This window comes from Opisthocomus hoazin, chromosome 8 (genome assembly GCF_030867145.1).
Source record: "Opisthocomus hoazin isolate bOpiHoa1 chromosome 8, bOpiHoa1.hap1, whole genome shotgun sequence".
Lineage (NCBI taxonomy): Eukaryota > Metazoa > Chordata > Aves > Opisthocomiformes > Opisthocomidae > Opisthocomus > Opisthocomus hoazin.
Window position 1 is genome coordinate 13,404,625 of NC_134421.1, and position 22,383 is coordinate 13,427,007.

At 40.9% G+C, this 22,383-nt stretch overlaps 1 protein-coding gene across 1 annotated transcript in view; it reads right to left on the reverse strand.

The window, feature by feature from the left end:
- LOC142362320 (bactericidal permeability-increasing protein-like) overlaps positions 1–22,383 on the reverse strand; it is a 26,992-nt gene continuing 4,609 nt past the window's right edge. Inside the window, exons 2-17 of the mRNA XM_075429545.1 lie at positions 19,524–19,649; positions 17,085–17,196; positions 14,820–14,948; positions 14,684–14,686; positions 11,792–11,947; positions 11,007–11,070; positions 10,859–10,919; positions 9,491–9,582; positions 7,119–7,292; positions 6,111–6,164; positions 4,959–5,129; positions 4,260–4,327; positions 2,813–2,855; positions 1,718–1,781; positions 618–694; positions 1–78 (exon numbers count right to left, since the gene is read on the reverse strand). Coding sequence (XP_075285660.1) covers positions 1–78; positions 618–694; positions 1,718–1,781; positions 2,813–2,855; positions 4,260–4,327; positions 4,959–5,129; positions 6,111–6,164; positions 7,119–7,292; positions 9,491–9,582; positions 10,859–10,919; positions 11,007–11,070; positions 11,792–11,947; positions 14,684–14,686; positions 14,820–14,948; positions 17,085–17,196; positions 19,524–19,649 — 1,472 coding nt within the window. The remainder of the gene's footprint in view (positions 79–617; positions 695–1,717; positions 1,782–2,812; positions 2,856–4,259; positions 4,328–4,958; positions 5,130–6,110; positions 6,165–7,118; positions 7,293–9,490; positions 9,583–10,858; positions 10,920–11,006; positions 11,071–11,791; positions 11,948–14,683; positions 14,687–14,819; positions 14,949–17,084; positions 17,197–19,523; positions 19,650–22,383) is intronic.

Genomic DNA, 22,383 nt, shown 5'->3' on the forward strand with positions numbered 1-22,383 from the left:
TTAGCAGCGACTGTGAAGGTCCTCATCTCCCCCTTCCTCACTGTTGTAGTGAACATCAGATGAAATCACCAGATGACCCTGAGGAAAGAAGAACGTGCAAAATTACCTTAAATTTCAGATGGACATATTCAGTGTCAGTAGTCTGGGGCTAGATCCCATGGTAAGCCCCTCAGCAGGGCAGGAGACAAGAGTGGCTGTATGCCTCCTGAACTTTAGTTAACTTCAGGGTAGGAACGGGCTCTGATGCAAGTTAATGCAACTCTCCAGAAGGCTGAGTAACGCTTATGCTTAGACACTCAGGTTGCCTAGGAGCCTTCCTAGAGAACAGAGTAGTGAGGACTGATGCACTCCATGCCCCTAAGCCCTGCTAGGGATAGCAGAGCTGTCCCTGTGGTGTCCCCATGCCAGCAAACCCCAGAGGGCTAGTGGACCCTTTAGAGCCTAGAACTGCTAGGATTGGAGGGCTCATTTTTGATGCAGAGTTTGGATTTTATATCTAGTGTATGGTTAAAGCTTTGCTATTAGCAACATTTACATCTACCCAAGGCAGGAACACACACAAATGCATGGGCCTGAAAAAGAAGCAATCATCTTTAACAAGAAATTAAGCTTCTTACCTGATTCATTTTTATTACAGGTCCAGTCAGGGTAGTGTGGTCCAAGTTAAGAAGAGGAAATCCTTTTCCTAGTTTATCTTCGGAAAGGCCAAATATAAATACATTTGAATGTAACAATAAAATGCACTTCAGAAGCATCTTTCTTAAGGAACTCAATTTGTTTTGCCATTTCCCTTCAATCAGCTGTCCTTGTGCCTCTCAAGGGAGCTATTATTCATATTTGCTAAAAATCAGAAAATGCTATGAAAAGGTTGCATACAAACCTCTGACAATCTCTCATCTGTCTGACACTGGGATCTGACTGCCTTTGCTCCTCTCCAGATATCTGCCCCTACATTTGCTATTTCCCACTCTGACTTATTCTCTACCTTCCTTTCATTTTCTTCTCTACCTGATCCTCTAATCCTGTCGGTCCCTCTTATTCTTACCTATCCCTACTCTCCCGGATCAAGCCCCAGCTCTATTCCTACCTGTTTTTCCAAACATCTGGCTTTTGCATCCGTCCCTTTCATTCTCTTTCCTTTCTCCTCATCAGCAGCTCACTTCCTTCCTCAGCAGTCTCCTCACCACTGTTTACCTCGTAGGCACCGTCTGTACTCTTCCGACTGCCTCTTTCCACCTTCACCTCTTCCTTCATCATCCCTCACTCCCACTGAGCTGATTTTCTACTTCGTCCTGCCTGTGGCAGCAGGTGAAGCACAAAGGCAGAGGGAGGTGATGAAGTTGGAGATGCTACCCCAAAGCCCCAAGATGAAAGCGTGCTTCTGCGCTTGCCCAGTCTGGGCCATTCTCTAGTCATGGCTTGACTCTGTGTCAGGACAAGCCTCGAGCATGTCTGAGCTCTGCTGCCATGCTGCGTCCAGGGACAAGGAAACCCAAGCCCGGTGTTTGGAAGGGACCCAAGACTTGCTCTGTCCCAGCCCCTGATCCAGGTGACCAAGGGACCAGGACTGAAGTCCAACACAGAGCAGACCTGTCCAGGTGTAGCCAAACGGACAGAAAACCTCCCATAACACAGTCTTTAAAGCTGGGAACTCCCTTTTATGGCTTCAGTCTTGCCTTCCCACCAGCTGTGCTCAGGAACTGGCCACAATCCTTACCGTTGATTACTGGGATCACTGCACTCCGTAAAGCGTAAGACAGAAAATTCTCCACCAGTGACATCTGTTGTGACAGGGAAAACACAGCTGGTGATTATTGCCTGATGCCTATGGGACTGCAGCTTGACGGGGGAGATGAAGGGTTAGTACCGGAGTGACAGGCAAAAAGATCAGAACAGAGCTTGGCAGAGAAAATTGCAGGTAAAAAAGATCTTTTTTGGTTTGAGTTGCAGCTGAACAATGTAAAATACACATGGCAAAGAGGTGTCCATTTTTCTCACAGTAAGTTAAATTTAAATCTTTATTTTCTGTATGTGAAGTATCTGGGTCGAACCTTAACTTTAGGAATTAAATCTGTTCAACCCCATTTCAGCTGCCAGGACTCAGTTCTCACAAATCAGCTGTTCTCTGGGTGCCAAGAACTGCCCTGTCCTGGTGCTCTGCCTTGTGCCGCCGTGATTAGTGTCCTCCTCCCTTCACTTAAAGATGTAGGTTGGGCTGAGCTACTTCACAGTTGCACTGATCATTTCTCAGCCTACACTGAATGATCCGAGCAGTGGCGTGGTGTTTCTTGTATTCCCAATTTTTGACTGCCCTTTTTATATTTAATTGAAGTGATTCAAGATTAATTCCTGAAACTGAGTTTAAGCCTGTCTTTGTATTTACTCCAGCTGCTATGCCTGCTCAATCCAGCTGTGAATTCAGGCCGGCTGTCAGAAACAGCTAGAAGAGGTGCTCGCCCCATGCCTGCCTTTGTGCTGCCCGATACAGAAGTGAGCAGAATCAACTATGACGGATTGCTAGGTCATGCAGACCCGGGCAGACATTTCTCTTTGTTTCAGTTAATGTTACATGGTAATAACTCCATAACATTTGCAGCCTCTGATGAGAAAAAAAATCCCAAAACCCACTCCAAGAGGTATTTCGTCTTGGTGGAAAGAAAAGCAGAGAATATAGTATTTCAGAATAGAAAGAGCAGTGGCAGATGATATCCCCAAGACAGACCAAGAATTGCTCAGCAAAAAGTTCAGCCGAATTTCTTTTATCTCTGAAGGGCTCAGCTACTTTTTCTAGGCACTGAAACCACCAACTCACCTCAGAGAAGCCAAGAGTAGAGTGCAGCAGGGAGAACTGGAGCCTGAGGAAAAGAAGTAAAAGAGGAGGATTCACTGCAAAGGATGAAGGCACATGCACACTGCTTTAAGATTTATTTGTGGAATTTCATACTGATTTCATGCAGATTCATTGCCAAAGACTCTTTGATTCCCAACAGCTTTTAATCAAAACTGGCACAACTACAAATGAGTTCTAGAATCACTGGGTTCTTTCTGATACTAATTTCCTGCTATGGTCATGTGTAGTCCTGGACTGTGACTGTAAGACTTGGGAAATAAAATTTTTCTGGAATTGCCATTTCCTGCAATGGCTGAACTACACATTCCTCAAATATTCATTGTGATTTGAATAAACTCCTATCCATTCCTAACCATTATGATTTGCTAACTTTTTTCCACTGATGCCTGTAATGCATCCTTAGATTACAGTAAATATAATCCTGGGGAAAAACATTTTGAAGAACAGAACACATTCTTGTGTCAAAAGCTCTAAGTGAGTAGCACCATTACTTCTTAAACTTATACTGACAGACTCTGATCACTCTAAGTCCTCTTTTCCTGTTAAAAAGGTCCAGTGACCAAAACTAAGAAAAGGCTGCTCACAGTTTTCTTTAATGAAAATGTAATAGGTTAAAAAATTGTTGTATATTCTGGAATTCTGCCCCAACTTGAGGTATAGAGCTAACAAGAAGAAACAACGATGTGCCCTGAAAGTCTGTGCTTCTACCTGGTGCATTTTGGGAGAAAGGGGCTGTAAACCCAGCCCAGCTTAAAGTGTGAATAAAATTTGTTGTAAGGCAGCTGAGAACACCTATAACTGTAGGTAATCACAAAACCAGCAAGACCTAAGCAAAATCTAAAAAGCTCTGAGCTTTGCTTCAAACTGCAGACACCTTTCTAGTCTCATTGGTTTAATGGCATGGTGTCTGCTGTTGCAGTACGTGCTACGTAGTCTCCTTTTTCCCTTCTCCTCATGTGAAGGCATACAGACAGCTAGTTACAGTGGTCCAGTGCAGCGTGTGCGCTCTGGCAGTTCTGTTTGTGACGCTCATATGTGGCATGGCAGCAACATTTAGAGGCTTTCAAATAAACTACTGAACTTTCTTCTCCAACGTCAGCACAGACTGAAACAGATGCCTTTAAGATAAGCAATGAATTGAACATTGTCATCTGGAATGGTATTTAACCTACAGAAAGGGGTAGTATCACGTTGGAGAAGAGACATGGTTGTTCCACAGTATTATTATATTTCATCTGCAAGATTTAGACAAACCAGTCGAAAGTATCTTAGAGCCCCTGTGAGAAAGAAGGTAACTAATTTTCTTTTTCTCATGGTGAAACAAGCACTGTCAGGCTGACACAATGAACTCCTGCTGTGTCCTAATGTTTGGATCATTAATGTTGCTTTCTGAATTTTCCTTGGTTACCTCTTCAGAAGTAATGAGATAATCAACTTCTGTTTGGTTATTGTCAAATTGGCTCTGGCACTGGCTGTCTGCAGGGAAAAAAACAAAATAGTCTTCTGTGACTGTATACACAGATAGATACTGTCTTAGATACAGGCACAAATGCAATTGCTTTTGTGATTGGAAACACAATGTCTAAACTTTTTATTTGGTCAATACATGTAGATAGTGAAATCATTTGTGAATTTGCCATTTTCTGCCAGCAACTGAGATTGTGTGAGCAAAGTGACAGTACTGCCCTGATTGCCTCCTTATCCTTAGGACCATTTAAGTCCTTGCATGGCTGACGTAACTGGTTCACTTTCAACCCAATGAAAAGATGTCTGAGGACACGCTGAACTATTTTATAACAAACAAGTTAGGAAGACTGGGCATCAGCTAATCACATTTTTATATATTACAATTTATTCTTGAATAATCATTCAACCTCCCACATGGAAAAAAGGACTTTCAAAAGTAGCTCTCTGCACCTGCCTATTAAATTCAGCAATACGTGTAGCATGTTTTCTCCCTGTGAAATGTAACAGAACAGTATGTATATTTGTGGCAGACCAGTATATGCTATTTTATGCTGATCTCTATGATTTTCAAAGGATCTGGAAGATTACTGTGTGATTCAGTCCCAGCACTGAATGTTATCTCCTAGCTCACGTTACTTACTAGATTCCCTGTAAAGATGTGCTGGGTGGTTGAATTTGGCAGAACAGCGAACACTTCTACACAGCCAGTGGTCTGTAGGATGCATCTGTCTGCATTGAAGCTGACCGCAGGTGGAGATGTCGCCATCAGCTTCAGCAGCACTGGGCACGCTGTTACGTCACTCGGAGCAAACTGGAATTTCAGAGGAAAAAAAGCGCTGAATGCAGAGTTAAGCTCTTCTTCAGCTACAGTTTCTGTGGCTGCATCATAATCAGGTGCTATATACCAATCCTCTTGTTAATTAACCCATATTAAAAATATTTCATTTTAATTACACCAACTGAAATGACGAACTTAGCAGTGCATATACTCTGAGTTTCAGAGACTGTAAAACAAATGATGAAGTTTTAGACCCACCAATATTAAACACTTACAGAGAAATAATTTAGAGATTGTGCCTGAAAAATGTATTTCAAGAGGAGGGGAAGAGAACTTCATGTTAATTAAACGAGGGAAATGGGTGATTCCAGTAAAAAAGAAATTAATGACCCTGACAATATGAAGAATTTGGAAAATAGGCAGCCTTCCAAAAAAGCCAATCTTTTGAAAAATAGAGAAACTCCTAGAGGACAAAACTTTGGTTTGCAATGCCACAGATTCCAAATTTTGTAATTTTGTAGTAGATGTTGCCATATTAGGGGTTTTAAAAGCATCTCATAGTATCTTAATTTTTTGCACCACATTTATAAACTTAGCTACTCATGACTATTACTTCTCATTGTATATAATCTCTATATAGTCATAAATTGGGTATCTTTGCTGGAGAAGTCAGGTTACCAACAGCAGATATACCATTACCTTGAATGGGAATAAAAGGAGACTAATGTCACAGATGTCTACCACTTGGTCTCTATAAGTGTTCCAGAGACCGAGAGCAAATCCAGCACTTAGAGGGGCAGAGAATGACTAAAGAGTAGTGTGATATAGTTAGGGACAACATAGAGTTATGATGGGGTATAGACATGTATGTCTGAATCTTGCACTAATCATAAACCAGATCAGTTTCCTTGTCTCCTCCAAACTTCTGCAAATGAGACAGTACACAGAAAATATCCATAAGAAACATCAGCTACTGTTCTTTCTTAAAAGGTCTGTACAAGTAAAAGTACCCACCTCAGGAACAAAATCTTTGAATAAGGCAGTATTTAGGTTGAAAGTAGTAGCAAGCTGTAAACAAATGAAATAAATTAGATCATTATATCAGCTTGAAAATGAGATTATCCTGGGGAAAAAACATATCCTTTTTACTTTAGTTTTAGATAATCCATGCTTTGATTTAGTATTTCCTTGCCCCAGAATAATTCCTAGGGAAGCCACAGTGCTCTGTGGGACAGAAGAGAGACAGATTTCTCATGGACATATTTCAGAAGCACGTACCAGTGAACAAGCATTGTTCTTTGAAAGAACAGATGTGGCATGCTACTTAATTCCTGCCTTCGGGACTTTCTTAAGAGGAAATACGCTGAATCCGTCAGAGGCAGGACTCAGAAATCTCATTTGCCCTTTTGCTGCTGACCACTGTGATGATGTTTGTCAGTGCCATTTGTGTCATCAATATTTATGAAGACTTAGCACTGTTTCAGTTAGCAAAACTTCTTGGAAACTCTGACTACTAATGCCAGTGTGGAAATAGCATTTCTGAGAGAAGTCTTGTATGTTCTTCATCCACAGCTGAAAGCTGTGTTTCCTTGCACCTGCTTTTTGCCTCATTCTGCTGCTCTGTTAAGTCTGAGGGTTTACTCTGGCTCTTAACACAGCCAGTACATTTGTTGTGGGCCTCTATGCAGCAGACTGTGGCTTCAACACACTTTTTCCTGTCTTGCGCTTTTCCTTCGTATGTGGAATCCATGCAGATAAAAGGTTTTTTTGGTTCTTTCTGCCACTCCTTGCACTTCAGCTCTGTGATGTTCATATCTGTCATTCTTTGCCTAGAGCTGCCAAGAAGTTCAGACTTAGGTCTGAGGGAGATTTTGACTATTTTAAATGATGACATACAGAATGGATGTCATGAATCCCTCCTACAAGTCTGAATCTGTGTGAAATGGCAATCATAATGTGTTAGTCTGCTGACTATCCATACTGCTGCTATTTGTAATTCTATTACATGCAAATAATACTCACCTCTTTGGAGATGGTGATGTTAAAGGCCCCTGCTCTGTAGTAAGCCAGTGAAGCAGACCTAAGAACATAATTGGAGACTCCCAGGTATAGCATGGAATCACCCTGGTTTGGGAGAGTAAACGGAGCTGGCACAAAGGGAGGATCTGTGTGATTTCCTACTGGATAGACTGTGCCCTGCCAAGAGTGGTTACCAAGAATTTTTAGTTAAACTTTTGTATCTGTCAGAATGCATTAGCAGTGGTTGAACAGAAAGAGTTCTTCCTAATCTGAAGAAAAGCTTGACATTCAAGAAACCCTGAATTAAGCAAATAAGTTTGTGATATGCCCTGAAAATCAGCAAATTCAGGCTCTTTTGGAGAAATACAGGAATCACAGAGAAAATCTGGCCTCCATACTTTCAAAGTCTGAATTTGGGCAAGTGAGTATTCGGAACTGCAGCTATGAGACACACAAAAAAAAATCTTCCCGACCACAGTTTTCTTTCTCCTGTGGCAAAGACACATTTGTTAATTTAATTCTAAGGGTGACACTTCAAGAAAATCTTCAGGCACACCTCAAAAGCACTGGAAGTTGCTTGGGACAGGGGCACAAAGGAGCCTTTTATACCACCTAACTCTTAGCCCTAGTCCAGCTACCAGTCCTCCAAGATGTAGTTTGAGTGCTGCACATGTGTGGGACCTTCGTTCAGTTATACTAAGAAAACAATTCTTAAAATGTGAGAAGGTATGAGAGCTCAGGCCATGTAAGACAAGAAAAATAAGGACAGTAAGTAGTGTAATTACTGGCACTGTAATGGTTAGTAGCTGAAAAATTCAACATGAAAAATACTGACAAGGAAAGGAATAAAACCCTAAGAAAAAAGTTGAGAGATGGAAGATGGCAACTCATAATCATCAAGAATCAGACTGTTCCAAAGGGCACTGAAGACCAGTAACCTCCTTAACTAATTGATATCACAGAATCACAGAATCACAGAATCACAGAATGGTAGGGGTTGGAAGGGACCTCTGTGGGTCATCTAGTCCAACCCTCCTGCCGAAGCAGGGTCACCTATAATAGGCTGTAGAGGACCTTGTCCAGGTGGGTCTTGAATATCTCCAGAGAAGGAGACTCCACAACCTCCCTGGGCAGCCTGTTCCAGTGCTCCGTCACCCTCAGAGGGAAGAAATTCTTCCTCATGTTCAGGTGGAACTTCCTGTGCTTCAGTTTGTGCCCATTGCCCCTTGTCCTGTCGCTGGGCACCACTGAAAAGAGCTTGGCCCCATCCTCCTGACACCCACCCTTCAGATATTTATAAGCATTTATTAGGTCCCCTCGCAGCCTTCTCTTCTTCAGGCTGAACAAGCCCAGCTCCCCCAGCCTCTCCTCATAGGAGAGATGTTCCAGTCCCCTCACCAACCTTGTAGCCCTCCGCTGGACTCTTTCCAGTAGCTCCTCATCTTTCTTCAACTGGGGAGCCCAGAACTGGACAGAGTACTCCAGATGAGGCCTCACCAGGGCAGTGTAGAGGGGAAGGAGAACCTGACTTACATAATATCTGACTTACAAATATCTGACTTACAGAATATCTGACTTACAAAGACCCATCTGGTATTCCATTGTGGTGTCAGTATGTTAAAGCTTAGCCTTTAAGTTCTAGTTAGCTATAGTAGCTGATAAATAATTGCTTAGTACTTTTAAGTTCTCCATATCCTGCTTGCAGTGTGGTTTTTTGTGGGTGGTAAAAGTTGCTTGAACAAAATAACCAAGACAGAGAGTTTCAACATCTTTCTTAACTAGAAGTCAGTTCTGAGATTCATGGGGATGCTCTGAAATACAAGGACTGTTGAATCGGCTGGAAAAGCTGGACGTTGCTGAGATACCTCTTGCCAACAAAGATGAAAAACAGGTAAGAAAGGAGCTGCTGTGCGCTGCTCAAGGACTGTCTGTGAGAAGTCTTTTTTTCGGATGTGACCTGTACATGTATAAAATGCTGAGTCATCTCAGAACAAAAGCTTTGGATTGCAGTCACATTAGTAGCCATCATGGATTATGTATCACTGGCAGTGAGTGAAGAGCAAGCAGCAGTGGAAGAGCTGTGTATCTGAAGAATACTTTCCAGCTGTTTACAAAGCACTTCTGAAGGGTTTCAACTCTGAAATAATTTAATTCTAAAAGATAGCTTTGGTTAATTAACAAATGCATTTAATTTATTAAATAAACAGTTGTATCTGGTTTCCAAAATAGGTCTTGACCAAAATGTTGAAACATCTTATTGCTTTTCTCACTAAATATTGGAGAGGCTGTGTAAGATGGTAGTGAAAGAAAATGAATCAATACAAAACAGAATCAGAAAAGTCTTAGAAAGCACACCGATATTAAAGACAAATTACCTTCAAATCCAAGTTAATGTGTGATTTAAAGACTGCTGGAGAACTAACTAGGGAATAGTCTATTTGTGCAAAGGCATCAATCTGGCTTAAGACTAGATGGACAAAAACAAAACAGCTGTTATTATAAAAACACATCACAAACAGTTATTGTTTAGTTAAAAGCAAAGGCGTTATAGAAATTATGAATCTGAAAAAGAAGAATGGTGGGAGAAGGAGAAAGAAAATTTAAAAAACTGTTATAAGGGAAAAAGTGAGAGTATTCCCCTCTGGAAAAGTCACCGATTCCTCCTGGTTTAGGCCTTGTTATCCTGTTGCTCACAACTGAATACACTCCTCAGAAATCTCTTCCATTCAGTGAAAAGAAGGAGTATCTAGGGCACAGTCCCCTTTTTTGTTATATGTTTGCACAAGAGAACTAAACTCTCCTGTATGATTAGTGAAATACTGGTAAATACTACTAAATACTTTGGAAGATGACATTAGCACATTTTTACATATATCAGTGTTGAAGACAAGGGATGTTTGCTCAAAACAGTAGAGGACGCTTTATCAGATGATATGATTGAAGACTTTTTCTGAAAGGCGCTCACATGCAAATTCAGTCTGATTGTTATTTTTGATTGGACTGTAAGGTCTGCTCATAGTGTATAAAAATCATATGCCTTTAAAGAGAAATGGCAAATTCACACAGAGATTATGAACTCCTTAATATGACAGCACAGCTTGGAGTGCCCTTGAGCCTGAAGTATTTAGGTATGTGCTGCATAAGAAAATGTTCTTGATTACCATGATTTTCAGTAATATTTGCTACTGCTTGGCACATGGCAGGTATAGACCATTTTAGGAAAAATAAAATATCAGAGCAGATAATAGAAATATCCACAATGCAAAGTGAAGAGCGGGAATAAACTCTCTGACCTGAATTGTATGATTTAGGTGAACCGAATGAACTTCAACTGGCAAAAATGACAAATATTCTTAGTCTTGGGAAAAAACAAAAACAACAACAAAAAAAAGAAAAGCTGTGGGATTTATTACAGAACTGAAATTCTTACATATATATGCTTTTTGGACACAGATATCTATTGTCTTCATCGTTCTGCAAGAGTGACACAGGAACAGACTGAAAGATTACAGAAGACCTGCTATGGACACAGAAGAAATCTGAATATTGTACATAAGGTGCATGCAAGAGATTTCTAGGATGGACTCTGGAATAAGTTAAGGTACAGAACAATGGCTGTATTATTTTTCTTCCTTCACTTTTTCAGTACCATGAACACAGGAATGCTTTGGCATCTAACAAAAAAGGCTACAGTTCGAGCGCTATGGAAATTACTTAATGAAAAGCTGTTATCAGCAACTCACCCTTATGCTTTCTTAGCTGTGCATCCACCATTTGGATTTTGTATTTGATATTTAGGCATAGCTTTATGAAAAGAGAGACAAGTCAGTAATACAAGGGCTGTATTTTAACTCCTCCCTTCGCTAGCTGAAACCATCTTCGCAAACTCACATTTTTATCCAATTTGGTGTGAATGGGCTTCTCAAGATAACCAGATAGAAAGTTGTAGATCCAGCTGAGGAAAGGAAATAAACACAATGACTTTCTATCATTGATTGAAATCTTTGAAATAGAAAATCTGGCAGACTGGGATGTCAGTGTCATTTATATTAAAGAGATGCGATTACAGCAATATTTGTAGACTGTGCAGTTGACTCTTTTTATTAATGTCTCAGACAAATACTAGGGGTTCTCAATCTCATAAGAGCTATTTAGAAGGCAATCTGCAAAGCAGTGAATGTTCATGTTAACATGTTGAGAAACAATACTCAATTAGCCACTTTTTGTCTTTGAGTAACGCAAAAAAAAATTTCTAGAAAATCAAAATGAGGAGAACTACAAGCACTGTTCCATATTCTCTTTTGAAACTTTTATTCTGAAATTGTAGGTCAGCTTGTCAAAAGGCATAATCAGTCCAGACCACCTTCATATCTACAAACCTCCATTTGCAATATTGTATTCTTTAATATGGCCAAATGGCATTTTTTTGATATTCACTATGTTTAGTCAGCTTATTTGTTCGCACATGCACGAAGAAGTGTAGATTAACCGCACTTCACACACAAAGCAAAGGAGCCTGGTTTTGAAAACAGACCTTTAAAAATCTGTTTTCGTAGCCTTCAATAGTTAGTGGTATCCTGTACCTGGATCCCTAGCAGTCAAAATTTGAAAAGTAGCCCTTGTGCTACAAACCCTACTACTTCCCACAGACTAATTGGAAAATCTACTGTACGTACCTAGATCCTCCATTTAACTTGACTTTTACGCTATTAATGCTCAGCTGGCAATTGTGTAGCAACACGGACAAGTGCCCTGTGCTATCCCTTGACACTTTGAAGATAACCGAAATAAACATTCCTGAGATGGACACAGTAATTCCTCCTTGGTCTTTGCTGTTCAGAGAAAAAAAAAAAAAATCAGTCCAGGAAATGTGTGCTTTAACGGAACAGTTTAAGAAACTACCTGTAAATCAAGTTTCAAAGGACTTTTTGCTTCTGCCATCTAGAATGAAGAATGGGGTTTCTAGGGATTAAAGTAGATTAGGGACATGCATGCTATTCATAAACAGATTATATGCACGAGTTTCCAGGACATGAATTTTCCAGTGTTGTGCAGGATGTGACAAGTTTGCAACAGCAGATATTCCAGTCCTTCATGACAAATCACCCTTACAGCCTCTGGGACTGTAGTAGCAGAAGTTAGCTAATAAATATATAACCCAGTGGTTCTCAACTTTGCAGTTTTTCCACTTTCCTCTTTCCTGTAACAATTTTCAATAACCCTTTAAAATGTATAGATTCCTCCATTATTTGTCCTGCCTCAAACCCGTTCATTCTGTCTTCTTTCTGTAAAAATCCCTTCTAACACCCCAGCAAAAATATCCTTATACCCACATTCCAGCAAATTTAGGTATTAGGACTGCTGTTAGGAGTTGTAGAAGCTGTAGACCAACCAAGCAGGATATAGAGAGCTGAATGGATGTTAGAATAGCCTTACAAAAACATAATTTATCATAACAGAACTGGCACCAAGAGCATCACCCCTTCATCCTGATTACTCAGGTTGCCTTTTCCCAGGCATTACTACAGTGGCTGCACCATACTACAGAGAAAGAGCCCAGCCCAATACAAAGCTCAAAACAAGAGACTCTCAGCTTTCCTCTTTATTTTTCAGGCTAAGCAAAAATCATGGGGAACGAGTCTGTAATCTCAAAAGATTCATTTTAACCCAGCCCCAAACCATAGACTTTCCCTGACCAAACCAATGAGTAGTATTGGCAGTCACAAAGTCCCTCCTACCACCACTACCATTTTCAACCCCACCTTTCAGTCCGTATACATGCATTAAGGCTATCTGGAGGAAGCACCACACTTCAGACCCTCATTTTCCAGTCCCTAACCAAACCCCCATCCCACAAGCCTTTAGGAGAAACATTTTCCCAAGGAGGGTTGTGCAGCACTGGGACAGGTTACTTGGCAAGGTTGTGGCATCACCATCCTTGGTTAAACACCACCACTAGACAGCTGACCTGACCTAGTCTGGTGACTGCTCTGTTTTGAGCAGGAGGCTGAACAAAATGACTCCCAGAGATCCTTCCAAGCTAGGTTTACCCATACTTTAGTGACAGGGACCATCGCAAAAGGATCTCAGCTCTCCTCTTCCCTTTTTTGGGCTGCTTGGGAGATAGGAAGAAGCCCAGCTACTTAGGTCCTCTGTTACTGCATCCTTATATCTGCTCTTCTTCAGAAGGAATTCTGATTCACTAATGCAGGGGGTCTCAGCTCCAGGCCTCCAGGAGCAAAGGGCCTGCCAGGAGATTTTGTGACTGGCAGAGTGCTCTGGGACACAGCGGTGAGGAGGGCTACAGTGAGAGCTGGAAATGCAGGGGTAACACTACCACAACTGAGAAGCTGTGATAAGACCCATCTTACTGATCCTGGAAACAGTCCAGGAGGGGTGGGTTGTCAATGGTTTCCCTTGGAAAGCTCATTTTCAGCTGCCCCTCTTAGTCTGCTATGCTGAAAGCAACAGGACTAGGGAACGGAGAGGATGAAGAGTAGGGCGTATTGTGGATCTGTCTAAACCTACAGCCTTTCACAAAACATCACAGAGATTGTTCCTTCTGCCCCTCAAAAAGACAAGAAAACCCCTTCACCCCCTAAAATCCACCACAGCTGGCTTTGACCACTTCCACCATGATCTGCTCCACCAAATCCTGCATACCAGTTCCCTGCCTCCCTTGTCATCTGTGAAGTCTCTGGAGTTTTATACATCTGGGGTCTGTCCAGATTATGCCCTGGTCCTTATCCTTCAGCATGAGGGAGAGGTAGCTACTTGGCCTGCTGAACACAGTGTCCCTTTCCTCACAATACTGGTACGACAGAAGGAACAACAGACAGGTTGGGAGCACAGTGCCAGCAGTTTCCTAGTACTGAGACTGAATACAGAACCGCATGTCTGTGCTCCTTTGAAGTGGCGAGGTGCTGTGAAACTTGCAGCCTGGTGATCTATCTTGCTGTACTATCTGGCTCACAAATAGAGCAACGCCTACTGCTGTTACCAGTTACTCCATTAACCCAAATTGTAGAGATTAGCACCTTGCAAACTTTTCTGATATCCCAGAAGTTTTAGCCCTCCACCAGCCCACAAGAAAATCTAGAATATTATATTGAAATTTTATAGCAAAAATGCTGAGATAAAAAAGTGGAAAAATCAGTATGCAATCACGTCATTAAAGACAATCTCATACTGCACAGGCTTATGAAGCTAAGTCAGTTTTCCATAGCAACACACATGCTGGAGTTTCCAAAGTTCTGAATGCTTGGCATTGTGACAGCACCCTTCCTTTAACAGAAGCACTTTGGAAGACAATATACATTGTACCAGCAAATAGATAATTAGCTATAGAGTCAACCTTCCAGTTATACAGTACAAAGAAAGTGACAAATATGGCCACTGCAAACTCTGTGGTCCTGAATATTCATGTAATTTCATATAACATACAGTCTGGACAAATTGAGCATGCTAATAGATGTCTGACCTGATATTTCCCAAAGACACAACCTGTGGGGTAGAATAATTAAAAAAAAAAGAAAAAAAAAAATCCATTACTTGGCAGGGGATGTTACCTTCTTAAGATTGTTGTTAAATGATAGAGCATATCTGATCTGAAAAATAATAATTACCAACTAGATTTCTGAATTTCATTTGCAGTCCTTCTCCCAGAACTGCCCCACACCTGCCATCGCGCTGTACAATACTTACAGCAGCCATGTGTTCATTCTCCAGTTTGCACTGACCACAGCAGAAGCATGTGCCACTGACAGACTAATGCCAGTGTCGGGAATAAAGGAAGCAGAGGTTTCTGGGAAATCTACAGCATTAATTCTGAGCCTAAAGAATACAGAAAGGGGGGTATTAGACTGCATGTCAAAAGAGTAAAAAGGACTTCCGATCACTGAAAACCCTTGTGCTATAAAAGGCAAAGTCTGTGCTTTGGTAAAAGAATTTCTCAGAAATGACTGACCCCTGAATATTTTAGGAAAGACAGACACCTGTACCATTACACTTAGTAGCATCCTTGGAAAAAGAATCCTTGATATCTGCCCATGGAATAAAGGATGCCTGTCCAAATCAAAAATCTCCCCATGGGAGAAAAACAAACTCCTTTAAGTGAAATATGCTTACTGGGGAAAAATAAATCTCTGTGTTAAACCCAGATGCTACATCTATAAATAAATCCAGGTTGTCTGAATGCTAGCATTTGCTGAAGAACATCAAAGTTTCTCTTTCCCATTCTGTATCCTCTCCTTTGCCTCCGCAAAGGGCTCTAGAGAGGATCCATTTTTCTAAACAAAATCTTACTTGAAGATTTCCCTGCCAAAACAAAGGTTTCTGATACTCAAGGATATTGTCTTGCAAATGGGTGTGTTGAATTGAGCTGAACATTGTAAAGATATCAGCTGTAATCTTATCACGCAGTACACATTCCTCATTGTTTCCCAATATCTGGCAGAGATCTCTGAAACAACTGTCTTTAGTCTACTTCCCCCCCTCCCCGGACAGAAGGCACCAGCTACTTTTAGTTAAAATGACCATAATTTTCCAGTAACATCTTGGACAGCAGTAAGGCTGTCTTTAGCCAGTGAGCTAAAATCAGATTATCCACTGGGAAGATGGCCAATTTCAAGAACTATTGTTGGGAGGACGAATTAGGGTTTTGAAGATTATATAATAATTCAGGTTGGAATGGGACCTCAGGAGATTTTCTGGTTGAACCCCCTACTCAAAGCTGGGCCAACTCAGGGGCCCTGCCCATTTAAGTCTTGAACACCTTCAAGGATGGATGTTTTGCAGCCTCTTTGGGCCCTTGTTCTGGTGCTCCCTAGCATTTTTTCCTGACTTCTAATCGGAACTTTTCTTGATGTAACTTATGTCTGTTCCCCATGATGTTTTCACTGTGTACCTCCAGGAAGAATCTAGCTCGATATTATCTATAATTGCCACCCAGCAGACAGTGGAAGACACGCAGTGAGACACATGCACCTCCACCCCCATCATCTCGTCCTCTCCAGACTGTCCAAATACTGCTCTCTCAGATGTGCGGGGATTACGGTTTCAAGGATGGTATAATACAATGAAGCCTGCCAGAAAGCAGGCTATTAGGAAAATACTAGGTATAGATAAAAGATGCAGGCTCTATCCAGCAGAAAGTACGTGAAGTCTCCCAGATTAGTATTTCTTGCTCTGGTAATTTGTAAGGAAAAGGAGGTAAAATGCCACTGAGCAGCAGAGCTTGGCTTGATAGTAATATTAAAAGACCACATGTTTCGTTTTTCTATTTATAGCCTATTGGAAAAGCTTTAACTGGAAGATGGTATTGAAGGCTGTAGAAAAACCTTTTCTATTAGTCTCCTTATTTGGAGGAAATTGTGGGAAAGAATAAATCTGTTTTTCTACTGGCTGCTCCTGGTACAAAGATTTTCCTCCGCAGGAAATAGGTATCAAGCCCTATCCAATCAAAATGCTGACTTCCGACTGTAAATCCACCTAAAAAGATTCTGTAAAAGTCATCTTCCTGCCACATCAGCCCAGATACACCATCCCCCCTGCACACATTTTCATCTCATCCATTTGTCAGCTTTTTCTCATCAAACACAAATTACTTTCACTGCTACAGGTCCTTCATAGTAGCTGACCATTAACAACACTGATTCTTCCCCCTTTCCCACCCATTTCCCCTGCTGTGTCAAAGTCATGCTTACACCTGCCTTGCCCCAAACTCCGAGACAAACCGACTGAAAAAACAGCTAAGGTGCTCCTTCAGAAGCTTTCTAACACTCATCTCCGAGTGTGGTAGAAGGAAGTACTTATAAAACAAATCAGTGTTTGGGGAGTGGGAGAAGAGGTAGACGAACCATTAAAATTTTATAATGAACAAAAAACCCCCTGGCTGCATAATTACTCCTATGCAGTAACAATACAATAAGATGTTTCATCCTAAAACTTTGATGTGTTTCCTTTACTTACCTTGAAATGACATAGTTGACCTTAACAATGGAGAAACTCTCCTGCCCACTCCAGCTCGGGAAGGTCTCTTTCAATACGGCTTGCTTCAGGAGCTCCATCCCAATCCTCCTGCCTACAAGGGGACAGAGGAAAGCACATGCCTTGCAGATTGGAGTCAGGCACCCAAAGGTGCAGATATACTGCCAAATAATTTAATCACTTTTAACACAGTTCATAAAAACCTCTGATTCTTAAACCCTTACCTAGGCCTCCTTCCAACTACTTATAGACCCAGTTATAACTTCTGTTAGCCTCACACACAAATAATTTAACCAAGATCATCTCATCCCTGAGCTGTATTTTATATTCTAGAACTCTTGTCGGGTTTCTGAAACTGTTATGCTTCCTTCACTTCACTGACAATGTGGAACACTTGGGAAGCACTTGGTCTTCACCTTTACTTCAGATTGTCTCACACCTGTTGAATAAAAAAGCCAGTTAAGAAGTGACAAAATGACTTCTGTATGTAGTGTTTACTTACGGAAAAAGTGTGATATATGAATCTGCAGTGCTGGTATGTCAAATGCAGAACTGGATTGTTGCTTGTGTACAGGAAGTTGTCTGAGGTTTAAAGACAATCCTTTTCAAAGTTTTCTTCCCGTTTCTTTCAGAGTACATACATTGTGCCACTGCACCTTATCCGTTACAACACGCAGCAGATCTCTGACTTATTTCCCTACCTTCTCTCCTTGCTTTAAGGAATCCCTACTTACTTGAATGCTTCAATGCTACTTGTGCATTGACAATACACGCAGACTCTGTCATCAAAAAACAGAACATCTTTAGGTCCCAAATTCTTTCCGTCTTCCTTCTTTTTGCTCATCTTTGATGAAGACACTGCTAAAACTTCAATACTGAATGATGTCCTGCTTTCAGATATTTTTAGTATGAGTTTCTTTACCTTTTGGCCTCTCAGTTGCTGAACAAAAATATCTATATTTTTCTCCCCCAGACTTCAGTATAATAAAAAAGCAAACAATTGAAATCAATGATAACTGAACACTGGAATACCTTTTTATAAAATGCATCTTTTATGAAGGAGAGGTGAATTATGATTCCCTGGCTATTCCTGCCTCCAAAGCAAATTATGGGCTCTGACTGAAATAACTTAAAGCTCTATTACGACTGTCAGTGAAGGCAGCCAGTGATCCCAGGTGGAATTTCTCTCAAGGTTTTTGCAGCAGGCAGAGAGCGTGCAGGCAGGATCTACTGAGTCAGCCTTCAAATCCCATATTAAGGGAAAAGACGTGACAGGCACCATGCTCTTCAAATACGAGAAATACCTTAGGGAGGCACGCTGTTAGTGTCTGTTCTTACGAGTAGTGCAGGGGTGTGCAAACTTTGTCTGTTCGTTCAGCACTTGAAGGCCATGCTGAATGTCACAAAAACTGCTGGGCTCACACTAAGAAACACCAGGCTGAATTCTCATTTCTAAGGGGATGGGAGATCCCTGGGGAGCAATTTCTCTGGTGTGTCATAAAAAGATATGGAGATCAGTTCTGTTTTGGGTGACTGATGTTTGCCCTGCACTTCTAAACTCCTCAAAAGCTTTTAGAACAATGCTCATACAGAGAAATAAGTGGACCTGATCCTTGCTTTCATCTCGAAGGCATAAACCCTGAGCTTCTACTTTTCATCTCACAAGTCCATTGTTTACCTGTCAGCATGTTCAGTACATAAATGACAATTAATCCTTAGCATGACCCAACTTTTGTTGAATTTGTGCCTTGTTAACCTTTATTATTAGTACTAATTCTGTAAACAATTGACATTATACTGCGTGCCCTCCACACCCATGGAGTAAGTCTTAGGCAAGAGACAGTGAAAGTTAGCACGACTAGAAAGAGTATGGAAAACATATTGTGGAAATTGCTGATATCCTGTTAAGGGGCAAAATTATGGCAGACAGTTACTACATTTTTTTGAAAGAATGGCACACGCAGATGCTATCCCATGGCAAATGAAGGAATGAGAGTAAAGGTGTGCAGCTACATGGCTGTTCCAAATTGTAAGCTTTTTTCCCAATTAAGTCCTGTTATCTTCAATTAAATATTGCACTGTCAATCAGGTTTTCGGCACTTCAAAAAAAGAAGCAATTGCATGACCATCTCATTCTGGTTCTAACAAAGTAGATGGATATTAGGAATGTAGTAGAAACATTGTTGGACTGTAGGAGAATGCAATCACCAATGCAAGGATAAATTCACGCCTGGGGTGCACAAAAAGGAAGGAAATAAGTGAGAGAAGAGACAACGGGTGTTCCTGGTGTGAGATGACAAAAGGAATTTATTCAATTTCAGCATGTAAGGAGCTTGTTTCTACATTGCAATTTTATCGAGGAACTATATTCTGTGCATAAAGTATTTATCATAAATTAACTTCTGGCAATGTTAGACATACCGTAGTCCAGCCCCTTCTGAGTAATCCTCAATTTAAGACCAGGATTAGCCTCAGGATGCAAGGACAGCCAACACAGCAGGAAAGAATACCACGTCTTTAGCATCTTCTCACCTTTGTCACAGAGACCTGTTAATATTTATGATGCAAACATGATCATAAATGATGCATACCATGAGCTGCAGAAAATCTGTACCCATCACTTCCCTCGATGAAACTGGGACAAGGGTGGATAGTCAAGAGAGGTTTAGCCAATGATTTTACTGCACGAAGCAGTCAGTGCGGGAGCAGACACAGATTTCTGATTACTTGGATAGCGCTCTGGCAGGCATTAGCTGTTGGTGAGCCTGAATGGTTCTGCTCCACTACTCCATGCTTTCCCCACACTCATGTCTTGGCTGGTTTATTTTGCCATCTGTCCTACCTCCTGCAGAGGGAACAAGACAGAGCAATCCCAGCCAAGGAGGAGCAGGGCTGTCCTCCTATAGAACACCATTTTTGTATACACATCCCCCAGGGTATACTGGATTTGCAAGTCCAAAAGTTTTTCAACTAAATCAGCTGGTCTAGTAAAATACAGCAGGCCTCCCGACAAAACTTGCCTCCCTGTTACACACAAACCTCTGAATTAATCCAAACACTGATACATGAGATTGACTAAATCAGGTCACGAGAAGGGAATGTGAGGGTAAATTCAAAGCGAACTTGAGAACTACACGGTGATCACGCAGGAACAGGGAAGGGGGTCCTGGCACGAGCCTGCAGCAGTGTCCTTGAGCGCAAAGCCAGACGGTGAGCCACTGCATGGCGCAACATAACCACACAACACAGCTTCATAAAAGCTGTGACAAATTATTTATCTCTGTTACACTTTCCTATTACAAAAGTAAGGCTACTTTGTTCAAAATTCTTGCATTCATCCTGATTTTCACTACCAGTGACAGCCGCTGCTCCATTTCCTAGAAATAACAATACTATTTCTCAAGACAACTTCTAGTCTTCTCAGTGCTGCTTCAGGAAATTGTTTATTAGGGACCTATGGTAACTTGATTCTGGTTTTACCACTGAGGGGAGGGGCACATCCTTTTCTAACATGTCTGGTTGTCATTGTGGAACCTGCCTATGTACAAAACCATGCTAATTAATAAGTAGCAAAAAGGTTTTGCTAGTTTCCCAGGTATTCCAGCCTATAAGGTCATTCCTGGATTTCTACCAAGTACCATATTGTCTTGGACAATTTATTCCATAATCTGCAAGAAAACATATAAATGCATTTAAAAAAACCCACAAACCCTCCCCTCCACCAAAAAAACCCCAAACCCCACCACCCTTTGGTAGTCTTACTTCTGTGTAGGAATTAATACTATCAGGTCAGGCTCTAAACAGTTGCAAATCCAAGATCTACCTAGTACTGCTCTTTGGTGGATTTCTGAACTATACGATAGACGAAATATATTATCAATATTGCCCTGATATCAGTTCTCTGAGGAATCCTTACAAAGATACCCCAAGACACCATGCAAGAAAAAGTGATTTCAGAGAAAAAAACATTCTGAAAACATAATCTGCATTGTGACAAATTTTTTAAATTCCCCTTTTAATTAGTTGTTCCATCTAGTTCTTATGACTTTCTGGTTTCCTCCATTTTGAGCAATTCAAAATAAATCATTGCTTTAAGGTAGCAATGTTCTATTATGCAGAACAGCCAGTTGGAGTCACAAATCTTAAAATTTTTTCAAAAAAGTGTCCTAGCTTTTCCTGCAAACATGCCAATTTCTATCCTGATTATTAAGGGTCAATTAAAAATCAATATAAACCCAGAAACACGTGGTTTTTTATCATTAAAGTATATAGATATTTACCAGATAATTATCTAGCAGGGCTTCTACAAGCATTGATGCAGGTGAGGTACCTCACTCTAATTGAATTTCATTCCCATTGAGGAACAGAAAACAGAGATCTTAGTCACTACTGTGCTTTTTAGTTAATATGGTCTTGTTTGGATCTTAAATGTATGCCAGGTGAGAAGCTGAAAGAACAAACAACAACTGAACTGCCATGGCAGTAAAAGACGGTATCATTTCATATTGCCTTCTCAAACCAACAAGGCTGACATTCTTGGGTTTCTTTTGCGCTCCAAGGCTGATACTCTTGGTTTCATCAAAGCCCCAAGTCTCTGTCAGATGGCAGGACTGATTGTACAAGGTTAGTCAGATGACCGAGACAGACAGAGCTACAGCGATGGAAATTGTCAGCTGCCTGATAGTCTAAATCAGAGATGCCAATTGCATTGTCGATGACAATAGATGGCAGACAAATTGCTCTGATTTTTATCTTCAGTAACTGAGCATGCACCACGCAATTCCTTCATGTAAATCATTCTCTTAATTCTTTTGTCTTCTCAGAGATAGTGTATTCAAGTAAGTTAAGTAGAGGAAAAAGATGAAAAACTCCTTTGTTTCAGTTTGTGTACCTGTCTCACCCTAATGAAGTACTCTACTTACCAGTCTGTAGATACCACGTTTGGTTTCTCCTTTGTGAACAGTCTGCAAAAACTTTAAATAAAACTTGCAATAAAGATTACAGCTGAAATCTGCCTAACAACTAAGAAAGCTTCTGATGCAAAAAAAATATTAAATAGTCGCTATCATTTTCTTGTACAGCTTTAACACAGCCATAAAACCACACTATATTAAACTGACCAACCTCCAAAACAGAACAGAGTATCTCTGAAAAAGAATTTTCTCCCTGTCTTTCCTTGGTCCTGCACGAAACTCTCCCCTTGGAGCCCACAGAAGAATTTCTCTCACTTCCAAAAATTCAGAAAAGAAATCACAATAGTTAACAAACACAAGACAAACAG